General features: G+C 36.6%; 1 protein-coding gene across 5 annotated transcripts in view; it reads right to left on the minus strand.

Moving 5' to 3' along the window:
- REV3L (REV3 like, DNA directed polymerase zeta catalytic subunit) overlaps positions 1–16,097 on the minus strand; it is a 153,539-nt gene that overhangs the window by 1,700 nt on the left and 135,742 nt on the right. For all 5 annotated transcript variants that reach the window (XM_074333449.1, XM_019734939.2, XM_019734942.2 and 2 more), the window contains 6 exons: positions 14,403–14,512; positions 12,006–12,120; positions 8,351–8,488; positions 6,781–6,971; positions 5,899–6,145; positions 4,249–4,458 (listed from right to left, as the gene is read on the minus strand). In XM_074333449.1, the coding sequence (XP_074189550.1) occupies positions 4,249–4,458; positions 5,899–6,145; positions 6,781–6,971; positions 8,351–8,488; positions 12,006–12,120; positions 14,403–14,512 (1,011 nt within the window). The remainder of the gene's footprint in view (positions 1–4,248; positions 4,459–5,898; positions 6,146–6,780; positions 6,972–8,350; positions 8,489–12,005; positions 12,121–14,402; positions 14,513–16,097) is intronic.

Raw genomic sequence — 16,097 nt, forward strand, 5'->3', positions numbered from 1 at the left:
TCTCGACCAGTGGTTCTCAACCCTGGTTATACATAAGCTTAAAAATATACTAATGCCTGAGCCCCATCCCAGACCAATGAATCAGAATCAGGGCACAAGAGCCTAAGAATTTGTACTTTTTAGGACTTCCGGATGGTTCTGATGTGTAAGATCTGATCTGAAAGAAAATAATAAACCATAAAGTAATTTTTAAAGAGAAGCGTTACTTCTTACACAATGATCAGGTTTTCAACAATAGGGTAAAAACTTAAGTCACAAATAGTTTTTTAAAAGATTATGAAACATGAGAAACATCAAAAAATTAAAAAGGATAATAGTGAGGACCCCAGGGGGCAAGAAAACACAGGCAGACGTTTTTTTTACTTGGACAGTGTATCCAAGGGATTTAAAAAAGGAATAGCAAATAGTAGCTACTACTCTAGATTGTTTTCTAAGAGAAATTAAATCTGCTCTGGTTTCTTCTCTGACCCATTTCAAAGAGCTTCTGCTTTAAAGACGTCTCCCAGGGCAGTACATTTTTTTCGTTTGCGCTAGTATCTTCCAACGAATGGAAGGGCATGTTTTTCTGAGCCAATAGTCTGATACTGCCACAAGCAGACTGCTGAGAAACGTGTGCTTCAGAGTGCTCTGCAGACAGTATGCTGTTCTTCTATGATGCCTTTCACTAATTAGATCTCTGCCAAGAGACTCAAATCTATTCCCAAATATAGAATTTCTGTATTACAGTTCTCTGTACTGCAGGTGCCAGGACAAACTGATAAATATTTATGCACTCTCTGTGCCGTCTGACAGATAAGGCAGGATGGAATTACTTGGCTCACTAAATTTAACTCAATGTTTAGTTTCAAGGTCCTTTACTGGTGATTTAAACCCTGAGCACTAGAGCTCAATTCTGCTTACATTTAAAAATTTAACCACCACAACCTGGACACTTAGTTTTTAACTCATAAGGAGGCAGACATTTAAAAAAATATATCTGCTTTAATCTTTATTGATTCTTTCTTTCTGCTATCCTTTGGCTGGCTTTCTTATTTTTTCAAAAGTTTTCAGTCAGATGCTTTATCTACTTATTTTCATTCTTTCACATCCACTATTAAAAGTGTTTGAGGTGATGAATCTTTCTGAGATCTGCCGTGTCTACAATCTTAGAGGTAATGTTTGTTTAATAGGTAGTGTTAGGATTTTCATTCTGTTTTCTGAGCTTATAATTATTACTATCTTTATAGAATTGTATAATAAAATATTTGTAATATTTCTACTTTCTGAAATTTATATTAAGGTTTTCTTTACAGAAATAAGACATGGTCAATTTTTTAACATCCCATAAACACTTGAAAAGAAGGCATATTCTCTAATATTGGGTTTACAGAGTTTGAGATATAATTATAAGATCTACCTTATAATGTTTAGATCTTCCATAACTGTTCTTATTTCTGATCACTTGGTTGGTCTTAGGCTGAGAGAGGTATATCAAAATCTCCTATTACTAATGTTTCTCACCATTTCTCATTACATCTCCTGTAATTTCTGCTTTATGAAAATTCCTACAGATTGTTTCGTGTACAAGAGACACACATTTTAATTCTTCAAAAAAACCACAAAAACTTTAAAGTTAAAAATATCTCTTGAAAGATGAACCCTCCTTATTTATAACCAGCACCACTTCTTTTAAGTTGCATTTTTGTACGAAATAAGACCTAACATTGAAGGAGGGCTCTGGTTAAATTGATGGCACCGACTTACGCAGTGCATATTGCTGAGGGCAGAAGATAGGAAGGTCTGGGAAGACCGCTCTCAGCCTCCGACTTCAGGGGAGCTCTGAGGTCCTGCTCACATCTGTGCTTCGTAATAGAAGCCCACAAGGGAATTTTCTATGAGGGCTCATTGCTGCCATTGGGAGAGCAACCTATAAAATAGAAGCTGGGAATGCCCAGTGACTTCAGTGGTTGTACTGACTAGAACTACAAAACTAGTACGAAGTGGCTAAAAACTGGCTGGTACTCACTCCAGTGACACATTGCTGCTTTAACAGCGGAAGTTTTTAATTCATTTCAGTACATATTCACAGGCCACCAGCACAGGCTGGACTGTGCCAGGCAAAGCCGCCTCAGCCACGAGCAGGGGCAGGGCAGCCCTCATGGGGCCCGCTTGCTGTCTAATGGGGAAGACGGACACTCACACAATCACGTAAAGTAGGAGAGGTTATGGCAGGAGCCCCCGCAGGGAAGGCTCCACCTGGCGTGGGGGGCTAAGCTGATTCCGCTCAGTGATGACCAGTGGGGGCAGAGGAAAGCATTCCAGGCAGAGGGAACAGGGTGTGACGGGCCAGGACATGAGAGAAAGATTGAGTGCATTCACAGACCTACAAAGTTCAGTGCTGTGTGGGTGGAAGGCAGGGTGTGACAGGGAGAAGGGAAGAAATGGTGAGGTAGCAGGTAGGGGCCAGAATAGAGAACTCAGGAAGCATCTAAGGAGCGTGACTATTACCAGAGAGCTGAGGGGAGGAGAGAAGTGCACTAGGATGGTAACAGAAGGGAAGGAGAAAAGGGAGAGTATTTAAGAACTATTTAGGAGATGGAAGAGGAGAGGGAAAAGTCAACTTCTTTCAACAAGTTAGGCTTCTGTGGTTGCATCAAAATATTTGCACCTTTTAGATTCTACCATCCTTTCTGAGCGCTGTTTAAATGTGTTGTAGATGACTGGCTATATTCTCTAAAACTTAAGACTTTTTCTGCCACTACAAACTGTACTAGCGAGAGTAGTGTGGGTGAAATAGTATATACTTACCAGTCCTTAATCACCTTTCTATAATCATTTGAATTCTTAAAAGCCTAGTCTCCTAGAGATGGTCCTCTCCCTGTTCACCTATGTGTCAGCTAAGTTCTCCTACCAAGAGGCTGTGGACAGGTCCTGTGGACTCAAAGCTCCTTTACTTTGAGGACCAGCGGCAGAGCCTGGCCTCCACACACTGGGGGCCGGGTGAGCAGAGGCACTGGCGGGATGATATGTGTGAGGCTGTACAATGTCAGAGCCTGATGGGACGCACGAGAGAGCACCGGGTCACCTCTGCATTCTGATGACACTGAGGCCAAGGGACGTGGCCTGTTATCAAGTGCAGACTAGACCCCTGATGTCCTTATTACCCGCAGGATTCATTTTCCAATAAATCACACTGCCTCTCAGTTATTTGGTTGGCTTTAAAACATTTCAATAACCTTATATACATTGCTCTTTTAAAACAAGACAAAGCAAAATCCACCCCAAAACTGTTCTCTGTACAGTCTGAAAGATGAAAATGTAACTTGAAATATGATGGTATGATATAATCACTCTTCTAAGTAATATACTACTTTATTTTTTAAAAATGTGCTCTGATAATTTAAATTTAATTTTCCAACTTATTTCAAGACATTTCTGTTGTTTATTTCTGCTAGAATTCCTGCGTTTGAAAAATCACCTGTGCATTTTGTATCGGTATCTCAGTTCAGCCACTTATAGCAGTGTAACATGGGGCAAATTACTTAACCCCTTTGTGTTGGTTCACTCATCTGTAAGAGGGTCTAGAACAGTCTCTGTCATACAGTAAGACTCAATCATGTTAACTATTAATTTTCTATCTGGTCTCTTAGAATTGCAAACCTACCAAGTATACTAGCAATTCTCTAGGACAACCATATTTTTACGAGAATGGTAAGCAGATATGGTAGATAGAGCAACTGGTACTTTTCTTTGTTTCTTTTTTAATACTACTTTAAGATATTGTACTTCTAGGTTTTAATAAACATAACATGTACTATTCCATAAAAACAAAAAGTGAGTTATAAGACAGAATCTTTACTCCACGTTTTACACCAATGTCGTATCTCATACCGTGTTTCCCCAAAAATAAGACCTAACCGGAAAAGAAGCCCTAGCATGATTTTTCAGGATGACATCCCCTGAACGTAAGCCCTAATATGTCTTTTAGAGCAAGAATTAATGTAAGACCCGGTATTCTGTTCTATTATGTTCTATTCTATTCTATATTATATAAGACCCAGTCTTATATTATATTATAATAGAATAGAATCCTGGGTCTTATATTATATAAGACCGGGTCTTATTAATTTTTGCTCCAAAAGACGCATTAGAACTGATGGTCCAGCTAGGTCTTATTTTCGGGGAAACAGGGTACACTGCCAGAGCTGACAACATTTCCCTGAAGAATTCGATTGCCTGGGATGGTGGGTGCATCAAACAAGGCCGTACCTTTCCAAGTTGCTCCTGCTTCCGTTCCATCTCTCGGATTTCCTGGTTGAGGATGACGGCGACATGCTGCGGCTGGCTCCGACACTTACTGCAGACGCCGTGCTGAGTCAGGTCGTCACACACAGGACAGTGCAAGGTAGTGAAATACTGTGAAATAGTGCCTTTCCGCCCTTCAGCTTCACTCCGAGAGGAACTGGTGGCTCTCTGGATCTATAAAAACATCAATTCAGAAATAAGTCTGAGCCAGCTTCAGAGCAGAGCTATTCTCATGGCTATTACAGATTTACTAAGACATTATTTCATTCATTCAACATATACTGAGCAGCTACTATGTGTCAGGCACTGTTCTAGAGAATGGAGCTATAGAAATGAACCAAGTCCTTCCCTGCCCAGAGCTTACATCTTAGTATCCTCAGCTATATTGGTTTTTTCTTTTTGAAAAAAAGACTGTCTCCTGCTACTGTTTTCTGGTTGAGACACACAGATGTATGAGATCATCCAGAGCAATGGGGATCGGAGGGGACAGTGGAAGAAATCCAGGTTGCGAGTGGATCCTGTTTCAGGCTGCACATGTGAGCCATGGAAACAAGGCAAGTGGAGGGTTAAAAATAACTCAGGCAGTAGGGTACAAAATTCAAGTAAAGTAAACCTGGAGTGTTTTAAATGTAATTGGATATGTGTCACCTATTCTTCATTTGAAGTTAATACTGCTTTCAGAGATCTATCTTCTGGTACTCTCTTTACATGGAAATAACATTATCCTATTATTATTCTACCCTCGGCATATTCTCCCGGTGTCTTATAAATCATTTTGCATAAAAGTCATGAGGTCAGCTTCTTACAAATGCCAGTGGTTTAACCTTCTTGCTAGTGATGAAATGGGAAAGTCACAGCTTTCCGGCATGGAGCCAGGATCCAGCACTACCTGTGCTGCCAGCAGGGGCCGTGTGAGGAACAGCTTCAACAGCAGCTTGCTTGCTGGTTCTTTTCCTTGAGGCCATAAGCGCTTACTGAGAAAGTAACAATAACTTAAGTAGCAACTTTTATCAGTTTGCCTGAATACTATCAGCCTTTCCTAGTCTGAGATAACAGCAAAGGAGCGAGCAGATCTAATTCTAAACGGTAGATAAAAACTACCACTGTCCTAGAGTCATGTATCCCAGATTATTACAGAATCACAGATCGTTCCTTCTAATGAGTAAACAAATTGCTAAGATTCCACATTGCATGGTTTACTTTAGTATAATACTAGTTTTTTTAACATTATTTCCTTAGTCTGGTTTCTTCAGGACTGTGTCTAGAAACTACAACCTATACATTTCTTAAACATCCGTTTTGAAGGAATTTTTGCTCTCCATTTATTTTCTATTAGCTGTTTTATTGTGAGTTATTTTGTAGTTAAGTGTTTATCATTGATGTAGCTGTGGGATTTATTTTAATATTCTATAATTTGGCCAATCTGACAGAAGCTGGGAAGGTGTCTGTAGAAAACTTTCTTTTATGGAACCAGAAGAGTGTGGCATCTTTGCCAGGTGAGGATAACAGTGCATGTGCTTTGCCTCTTACAGCACGTAAAAAATTTAGTTCCACTGGAAATTTTAAGTGAGTTCTCTCTATAGTGACACCACAGGTACGACTTAGTAGGCTTACCCTTGGTAATTCGTGATACCAGTTGAAGACATCAATGCCAATAAGTGAGAAAATTCTGGCCAGAGGTGGGAGGATCTGTTTGGTGATGTAGTACGTGGCGTTCAATCTCAGTGTCGGGTCCTGCAGGACTTCCACAGGGCGCCTTACCAGCTGGATAAGTGGTACTCCGGGGGTCCCATAAATGATGACATAAGGCACTCGCTCCCCAACTCGAGGCTCCGAGCGCCGGTCATAAGTGAGCATTTTCCTATTTAAATCCAAATAAAGTACACACTCAAAGACTGTCATGGAAGGCATCTTTCCAGAAAATTAAATGAGAAACAATAAAGAAACCATGAGAAATCTACAAGGGGTATCTTCAAGTTAGTTACAGCTTTTTTGAGAGCTGTATATGCTTCACTTAGTTGGCACCAAGTGGATATGCTGTAAGTGTTTAAAACTTACTCTGTAAATCATTGCTACCTGGAAAACAATATGAGTTGGCAGATATCAACTAGCTAAAAGTGTTTTCTATCCCCTAAGAGTGAGAACTAAAAATCATAAATCTAACAATGAAATGTAAGAAAGTTTAGCTGGTTTGCTTATCTTATTCCAGAATGACACTGAGTCCTTGGGTAGCTCATACTAAGGATCACCTAGTGAATCTGACGTGAGACAAACAAACGAGTCGAGTTCTGTACCAGATTACAACCGCACTGAATTTAAAAAGTAAACCCAGAAGAGAAGTGCCTTTTTCCTCTTCAGAGCTCACAAGTACAGGGCAGCCTCCATGCACCAGCAGGGAGGCTTCATGTGGGCAGTGTCTGTGCCTGGGGGCCGGGCGTCTGTTCAGAACCTCAGACTCCAGCTTTGCTCGGTACTGAGAGTTGTACGCATCGTTACCTTGTAAGTTCAAGGGCTGGCACACAAGCTCCAGGTTTATAAGAGGAACTTCCTCTGTATTCCTTGGCAAAGATAAAATCTTGTATGCTGGCCTTTCCTTCCAGAAGCTTCATACATTGTCGCTGAACATACTGTTTAATTAAACTTATGTCTCTTGTTTCAAATAGCAGTTTTAGAGAACGCTCAAGTATCTTTAAAAGAACAAAAAAGGATATGGTCATAAAGATAAAATATCCCCTGGCATTATCATCATTATTGTTATATTTTCAATTATGTAACTACCGGGTAACTTGCTGATCTACCTAAACAATCTGCTATTTACGAAGATTGGATAATAAAAATTATTGGAAATTGGAAAATATGTTGGAGACTTTATATAGCTTGCTATTTCTAAAAATAGAATATCATGTAGTTTGAAGAAAATGGTATCAGAATGACATGCAGATGAAACATTTGCTATGTGATGAGCAACATGAAACATTTAAGTTTTCAGTTTTCTTAAACAGGCAGAAGCACTGTAGGCACAGTAAGCCAGACATAATTTCATGATTTGTTTTTTATTTACCCTCTTATAGAAAGGGCTGATTCAGGTGGAGAGAAGTTTAAATATCACGAAGCAGTAAAATCAAAATTAGTCTTTTTATAGTGTCAGTATCCTAACTGTGACAGAATTATCTGTGCTGGAAATATTTCTATTAGGAAGTGACCGACATACAGTGGATTTATGGAGTAGATTGAATTTAAGTTAGTTGTAGGTGAAACTTCTGTATTTATTCTGAGTATTGGAACCCATACTTATTTACACAAAAAGTTTGCTAATTTAGCCCAGGTACCATTCTGCCCTCAGAGAAAGAGGAAGAATGCACTGGATGGTTATCTTTTCCAGAAACTACTATTAAATAACATCTCAAATTCACATAACATATATGACATAATATACTGACATATTGACATAATAATCTATTATGCTTTTAAAAATCTCATAAAACTCAGTGTGTAGTGTTTCCTATTTATACCATTTATTTTTGGTTTGTTATAGGACGACTCTGGGCCTGAGTAAAGAAAAAATAAATATATAAAATACTGTGGTTGAGCTCACATTAAAATTACTATGGTTGAGAAGTTTAGGTCATTTGTAGTACCACTGTTCGGAAATTTTCCTAACTTACATTTGATAACCCAAGTAAACAAACTTTCAGTTAATTCAGGATGGATTATATTGCTTATGAAATATCTCTGTTTCTAGTTTCTCTTCTTTACCTGGCTCCCTAGCTTTTGGGTGTTGTCAGACAATAGCATATCATATCATCTCCAGATGATAGGCAGGAAATTCTTATCAAGTTCATGTGTTGCTTTTAGCAAATGTGATAAAAGGGAAGAAGTTAGAAACTAAGGATTAAAATCATATAAGTTGTTTAATTACAAATGAAATTCTCAAAGATCATTTAGTTCCTATTATATATAGTCATATAGGCTACAGCTCCTCCACATAGATGTATACTTAAGGATTTTCACCAGCTTCTTTAGCCACTTATTTCTTAATGATGAAAACAAGATAGGTAAAACTTACCTTAGAAACAGCAGGGCAGGAATCTCTTCTGACTGTTTCTATTCCTTTTGCATCAAATACTGGGTCCTTTTGATCCAGTGTTTCATACATGTAACCCACATACCTCTTTTTTGTTTGTAAGACACAGGGCAAATATACCTGTGATGAAATTAACAAAATGCCTCTCAATAACCATTTTTTTCCTTACCATGAATATCTTATTTTTATGTCTTTTTCTCCCTTTAACCAAATGCCAATCATAGAAAAATTCTAAATGTGGCTGAGGGCCCAACAAATTCGTGATACAAAACTTAGAAGTGAAAGCATACAAAGTGAGCTGTCTTTACTTCTTCATTACTCACTCCTTTATTGTACTATCAATTTTGCTCCTTCCTCAACTGACTCTTTATAATTAAAAGTCATTAATTATATCTTTTTAAACAATTAAAGAATTACTTTAAGTAACACCTACACAATGTGCAAAATTAAAAAGTTATAAGAGAATATACAATGAAAAGTCCTGGTCCCCCAAGCTCTATTTTCCCCTCCCTGGAGGCATCTTCTGTTATTGATTTCCTGTGTATCCTCCCAGAGATATTCTATGCAAATACATGTACTTAAACACATAATGGCAGCTTACCATATACATCACTCTGCACTTTGTTTACTTCATTTAATAATTTATTGTGGAGAGAGTAGTCCATTATGTGAGGGTATCATAATTTATGTAACCAGTTACCAACTATGGATCATTTAGGATGTTTACAATCTTTTACGATAACAAATAAGTGTTTCAGTGAACAACCTTGCATGGATTAATCCACAGGAAAATTCCTTGAAGTGGAATTCCTAGATCATTGGGTATGTGCTCTCTCCCTTTTTTTGTGTTACCAAATTGTGTTATTTTCCTCTGCCCCCAAGCTTTATCAATAATCACACTAAATATAAATAGTCTAAACATCCCAGTTAAAAGGCAGAAATTATCAGATTGGATCTGATCAAAAAGTGAGGTTCAACTCTAAGCTATCTACTGGAAATCCACTTTAAATATAAGACATTGAAAGGTTAAAAATAAAAAAATGGAAAAAGATACACATGCTAATGCTAATCAAAACAATGCTGCTATAGCTATTATTTGTACCAGAAAAGTAGATTTCAAGACAAGGAATATTATCAAAGATAAAAGTATCAATTCATCAAGAAGTTACACAATCCTAAATGTGTATGCACCTAATAAGAAACTTCAAAATGTTAGAAACTGACAGAACTAAAAGGAGAGGAAAGGCATATCCATGATTATACTTGGAGATTTTAGCACCTCTTTCTTAGAAATTGACAGAAAATCATTAAGAATATAGAAGGCTTCAACATTATCAAGTAAGTGACATTTATAGAGCATTGCACCCAATAACCAGAATACACATGGCTTTTCGAGGTCACATGGGAACATTCACTAAGACATACCATATGCTGGACTAAATAACAAATTTCAATAAACTTAAAAGCACTAAAGTCATACAGAGCATGTTCTTTGACCATAATGAAATTAAATTAGGAGTAATTACAAAAAGATTTCTGGAATATCCTTAAATATTTGGAACTTAACACACTTTTAAATACGTCTAGGTCATTATTGAAGCAAATGATTAATAATGAAAACACAAGTATCAAAATTTGAAGCTAAAGTAGTATTTAGAGGGAATGTTGTATCTTTAAACCTTTTATTAAAAAATATGTTTGTTTGAAATCAGTGATTCAAGCTTCTTAATTAAGAAGTAAGGAAAAGAAAAGAAAACTAAACCCAAAGTACGTATAAGAAAGGAAATAATAAAGAGGGGAAGTTAATGAAATGGTTCTCCAAAAGGTTCAATAAGTGAATAAACCTCTAGCTAGAATGATCAAAAGAGAAAAATTATTAATATCAAAAATGGAAAGAAGGATGTCACTAAAAATGCACAGATATCAAAATCACAATAAAGTATAAATAATTCATGCCAATGAATTTGACAACTTAGGAGAAATGGACAAATTCCTTGACAACCACAAGTTATCAAAACTGACACAAGAAGAAAACTTGAATAATTCAATATGTATTAAAGATGTTTATTTGTAATTAACCCCCCCCCCCCCCTAAAATTTCAGGGGACCAGATGGCTTCACTGGTCAATTCTATCAACCATTTAAGAAAGAAATAATTGTACTGATCTTACACAAGTTTTCTTTCTGGAAATAGAAGAGGGAACACTTCCACCTCATTTTATGAGGCCGGCCTTTTTTTTTTTTTTGGTCCCAAAAGCAGACAAAGACAATACAAGGCCAAAAAAAAAAAAAAGAAAACCAACACAGACCAATAGTCATCATGAACATAAGCATCACAAACCTTAACAAATGTTTGCTTTCTTTGAGAAGTTTTGCAGTTTTTACTTTTTATGTTGAGGTGTGTGACCTAGTTGAGGTAAAATTTCCTGTCTGGTGTTATTTTCTAAGCATAGCAGCTCTTCACTTTGCCAGGCGGGCTGAGTGTCCACAGCACCACACACATACTTCTAGGACAGCACTCATTATCACTTTGTTTTCTCATTTTTCTCTCCTCTCTCCCCGATTAGAATGCCCTCTCTTCAGGACAGATACATATCCAAGTCCTCTCTGAATCTCTTCTAGCATAATTCTTGCTTTGGAGTAGGTACACGATAAACATTTGGGAGTCATGTTTGATTCTTTTCCCCTCCTCTATCCTTTCCATACCAGCGCTCCTAAACCAACCACCTCTAACTCCTGCCCATCCTTCTTTCTCAGCATCTCTTGAATTGTCCTTTATTTTCGTTAGTTCATCTCACTAGTTGAGGCTACACAGGTTACAAAAGGCATCCTGCCTTGAGATTCTCCTCTTCCCAACCCATCTCCTAGATCACCAGGAGGCCAGTCCGCCCCAAAGAGCTCTGCTCAAGTCATGCTCTTGTTTGATAAACTTTCCTGAATGCAGTTTAAACACTTTACCTGGGAATTCAAGATACTCTACAATCTGGTTTTAACTTTATTTTCCCAGACATCTCTCCTGCTACTCCGTATTCCCACATTGTCCTTTTCCAACTCCATATCCTGTTTCTCTTTGGGATAGTCATTCCTAGAACTCAACCATCACGCTGTGAGGAAGAACAAGTAGTCCCAGGGAAAGACTATGTGTAGGTGTTCCAGCCGACAGCCCCAACTGATGTCCCAAAAAGCAGCTAGCGTCAACCCCCAGACATGAGAGTGAGCAAGCTGCAGGTGATTTCAAGCCCTTAGCTGCCAGGTGGGTCACCTCCCCCTCTAAGTTTACTGAGCTGAGGACCCAGACATTATGGAGCAGAGACATGCCACCCCTGTTGCAACCTTTCTAAATTTCTGACCCAAAAAACCTGTCAGAATAATAAAATGGTGATTGTTTTACATCACTACCTTTGGGGTAGTCTGTTACATAGCAGTAGTTAAGTGGAACAATCTTTTCATTTCGTTATATAAAGCCATTACTAAAAAAATTTGAGAAAATTACATAACACTAAGGGAATCCATTTTAAATATAACACTTACTAGACCCATGTACTGTTACTGATTCTGAAAATATATTGAACAAATCAGAAATGTCTAGAAGGTATGTGAATTTGATAAAGGATCATTAGTATTACATTTCTCTTACCTTTTCAAATTTCAGTTTCACTGGTTTTGGATTAGTAGCAGTTACAGCTTCAGCAATTTCCTGACCAATTTTAAAAGACTGTTCCTTAGTAGCTCCTTTCAGTAGCACAAACATACTAGAGGATTGAAAATAGAGCAGGGTAATGAAGAAGTCATTCGTAAGAAAAAAATTTCATCAAGAATAACTTTCCTGGCTAACACTCTGTCCAATACCAAAGAAACCTTCCCTCGCCCCTTACTCTTCCTTATTAAGTTGCTTCCTATCTAAGCTTTCTTGTTTTTGATAAAGGAAAGTGTGATCACTTTCCTTGTGTCCTCATGCTATATCTTGTTACAGCTCTTTAAGACATCTAATATTTCTAGTTTAGTTACACACAGATCAGCTCAGTTATCATAGCTGTCAAGCAGGTCCTCAATCATTCCTAGACATTTACGGATTTGTGTGAAACACAACTGGTCAATCATAAAATAAGACAAAAAGTGAGTATAAAGAAAGAAAAATTTACTTGTGATGTGGGAGGAAATTTCCTTCCAGAACCACCCAACTTAAAAAAGACACACATACATTTTGTAATATATGTTTACTGAAGAACAGTTAGAAAATGCAAAAAGGCACAAAGAAAAACAGCCATCTATATAATCTTACCATTCAGAAAAAAGACAAACCAAACCTTTTGTATATATCTGTAAACCTTTTCTCATTTGGGATCACAGATTGTACTATTTGGTAATTTTCTCCTTTCATTTGGTAACTGTCTCCTTTCATTTAGTGGTATAGTGGGGACACTTTCCGTATCACTTAGTTGTTTCACATTATTTTTACAGTTGTACTGTATTTCAGTGTATAGATATAATTTAACCAAATTATCATTGAAAATTTAGCTTATTAACATTTTTTTGCTTACATTTCACATATAAGAATTTGGCACACCTCTAATTGTGACTTCAGAATAAATTCCTCGAAGTGAAATTTCTTGGTAAAGGGTGTACACTAAAATATTTTAATGTACAATAAAAATATTTTTTGAAAGATACTGTAAAACTGAATTTCAAAAAGGTATTTCTGATGTACAATCTCACCAGCAATATATGCAGGTCAAGAGGAAAAAGAATTTCTAATATGGACAAAATATTCCAATACAAAAAATACTCAAAAATAACTCATAAAACAAAAGTATTGGGCATGTTTTCCTAATATAATCCAGTTAACTTTATAATAGCACTTTACATTTTATGTACCACAATCTGAGACCAACAGAAATAATGATTAATAAATATATTTAACAAAGAGAGATTATAAAATTGATCCTTCACTTATAATTTTAGTAGAAAGACATTAAATAGTGGCACTGGACAACATCTTAAAACATGATTTTAAGATTTTTTGTTTTTAATCTTAGAGCTACATAAACCAAGCTCATATTTCTTAAGTGTTTTTATAGTGTTTTAAAGTCTCATTTGGTTTCTTTGGAAAAGCTCTTTCTCTACCAGTAATGGAGACAGTACTTGTCTTAGACCCTGATATGAAAAGCTTAAGAAAAGGAGTATTTATTCATTATGATTTAGGTTTTTAAAATAAAAATGGTGGGCTGTTCCCACTTTCTTAATCTGAATTAATTTTAACATTCACTAAGGCAAAACAAACAGGCCATAGATAGTCATTTATACCTCTAAGGTAGTCTGTATTTTGAACCCCTTGAAGCTTTTTATACCGTGTTACCCCAAAAATAAGACTGGGTCTTGTATTAATTTTTGCTCCAAAAGACTCATTAGGGCTTATGTTCAGGGGACGTCATCCTGAAAAATCATGCTAGGGCTTATCTTCTGGTTAGGTCTTGTTTTCGGGGAAACATGGTAATGTATGTTTTTTTAGGCCCATCTGATACATATTACACCAACATAGCCTTACTTTTAAAAAATAGGTTATAAAATTTCCTTTTGAAAGATTATTTTTAACAACAGATTTTGGGACCTAGTAAAAAGTGAACTACTCACAGCTTTGGCAACTGTCTTTCAAAAACAGTTTGATTATTTTAAGATGTATATTTAAATTTGACAGCTGCAACTATACGAGGAATTCTTCACATTAAAAACTGTTTCTTTAAACAGACTAGACTCCTGTGTATACAGTTTTTTTACAGATCACGATATACGTGTCTCCTGGAGGGTTGCCATGGGAATCCTCACAGTCTGTGGCTCAGGACACATACATTTTCTCCTGAGATCACATCTGGTAAGTCAAGACCTGTGCTAACTCTGATCATGAGATCCTAAGAACTGGAAAGGACAGAGGCAGAACTCTTGTTTTTAGGTCAGATCACCCTGAAGCCATTCCAAACATTGAAATGAGTATCTGAAGAGATGCAAAAAGACAACTGTAAAATAGAAGGTTTATTACCTGTCAGTATCACCATATACAACCCTTGCACCCCATTTCTTGGTATCATTCACCAGTTTAATAGCTCGTTCCAAAGTCTCTCTGGCTTTGTGAACAATACTGTCACCAACCTGTTGGTACAAACACATTGGAAATAATGTTTTAACATAGCTGAGTAAAGTTAATAGACTTTAACATATAATACTTAATTTTAATTACTGAATATTTCTAAAAATGAAACAAAGAACATAAAAAAACAAAAGTAGTCATCACTGTCGTCATTCTATAAGTCCTCAAGAAGAAAATGAGACAGATGAGGAATTTAAAAGGAACCCATCAATATAGAGACTTGCCTGTAAGCGTCTCAGTAAGTACAATGGACTGCACTTTCTACAAGGACTTTCCTATATGCCTTTGTATCCAATTAGGCAGGAAATTACTATGTGTATATGCATAAGTATGTGTATCTTTCAAAATTTTGTTGGAATGTTGATAATTTCTTTCAGTATCATTAGAGGTGATACTGACCTGAAATTTTAGTGATTGGTTATACATAATTTTTACTAAATTATACTAAAAAACAAAGAAAAGTATAGAATTATATGATGGAAAAATATATTACAAGTGTTCAATTTAAGTCAAGTAGGCAGATCTATGTCTAACAAGGGTTCTTTTATTGGTGAGTGGGGAGTTTAACAATGATTGTGGCAAAAATGACAAAACAAAAAGATGGTAGGGCTTGACAAAACTATGAGAAACAAGCTAATTATGTTTCATAGTTAAGTAAATTAAGTAACACTGCTGCTTCATTTATTAAACTTGTTAAAGCTAAGACTTGGGGTAAATTGCCCTTTAGCACAAATGGAGCATTCTTTTTAAAATTTTAAAATAAGAATTATGTACTTTTTCTTTCATGTTAAGGAGCAAACAGTAGTTATAATGATCCTTCTCCTTTTACTGTAAATTTGAATTACGTGAACTAAATGTAGGATTAAATACTATTTAAAAGGCTGTTTAAAGTTGCTTTACAAAGAAAATATTAGGTGTATGAACAAAGGCATAAACTAAAAAATCTTATAGCAGAAACTTAATTTGGCTTTTAAATTAAGATCATGAATTCTGTTGAAAACTTTAGTGCATCAGTAAAATTTGAGAATGTGAACTATAACCTAATACATTAAAAAAATCATGTTATCTAATTGAAATCCAACTTTTAATAAATGTTTAATCTGTCATCTGTTCCCACTTTCAAACAAGATAAACTTTAAAATATGTGATGGCCAATAAGCTGCACGAGTGAGCCATCCAGTGGCAGAGCCGAATGTGCTTTTGAGACACATGCACACATTGATCCTAAATGCCTGTCTCCTGCTGCCCCCTCTGACTCACGGGGACACCTGGGAGTCAGAACCCTGCAGCTACCCCTGAGGACATGCAGTGGGAAGGATTCAGGGGCGTGAGGGTGAGGGGGAAGCGGGAAAGAGTGGCAAGTAAGTTAAAATTGATTCTGATACCTTGTGCCATGGTTTCTAATTTGAAAAACCATCATTCCATTAAAGGAATAAGAGATTGGATATAAAAAGAGGAAAATAATTGGTTTCACAATTTAAGCAATGGCTGGGATCCTGAAAAGTCATAATAAGAAAAATATTAAAGTAAAAATTCTCTGAAAAGAAACAGTGTTGGCAAGGATGTGGAGACAAGGGAAGCCTTGTG

Source organism: Rhinolophus sinicus, linkage group LG05 (genome assembly GCF_036562045.2).
Source record: "Rhinolophus sinicus isolate RSC01 linkage group LG05, ASM3656204v1, whole genome shotgun sequence".
NCBI lineage: Eukaryota > Metazoa > Chordata > Mammalia > Chiroptera > Rhinolophidae > Rhinolophus > Rhinolophus sinicus.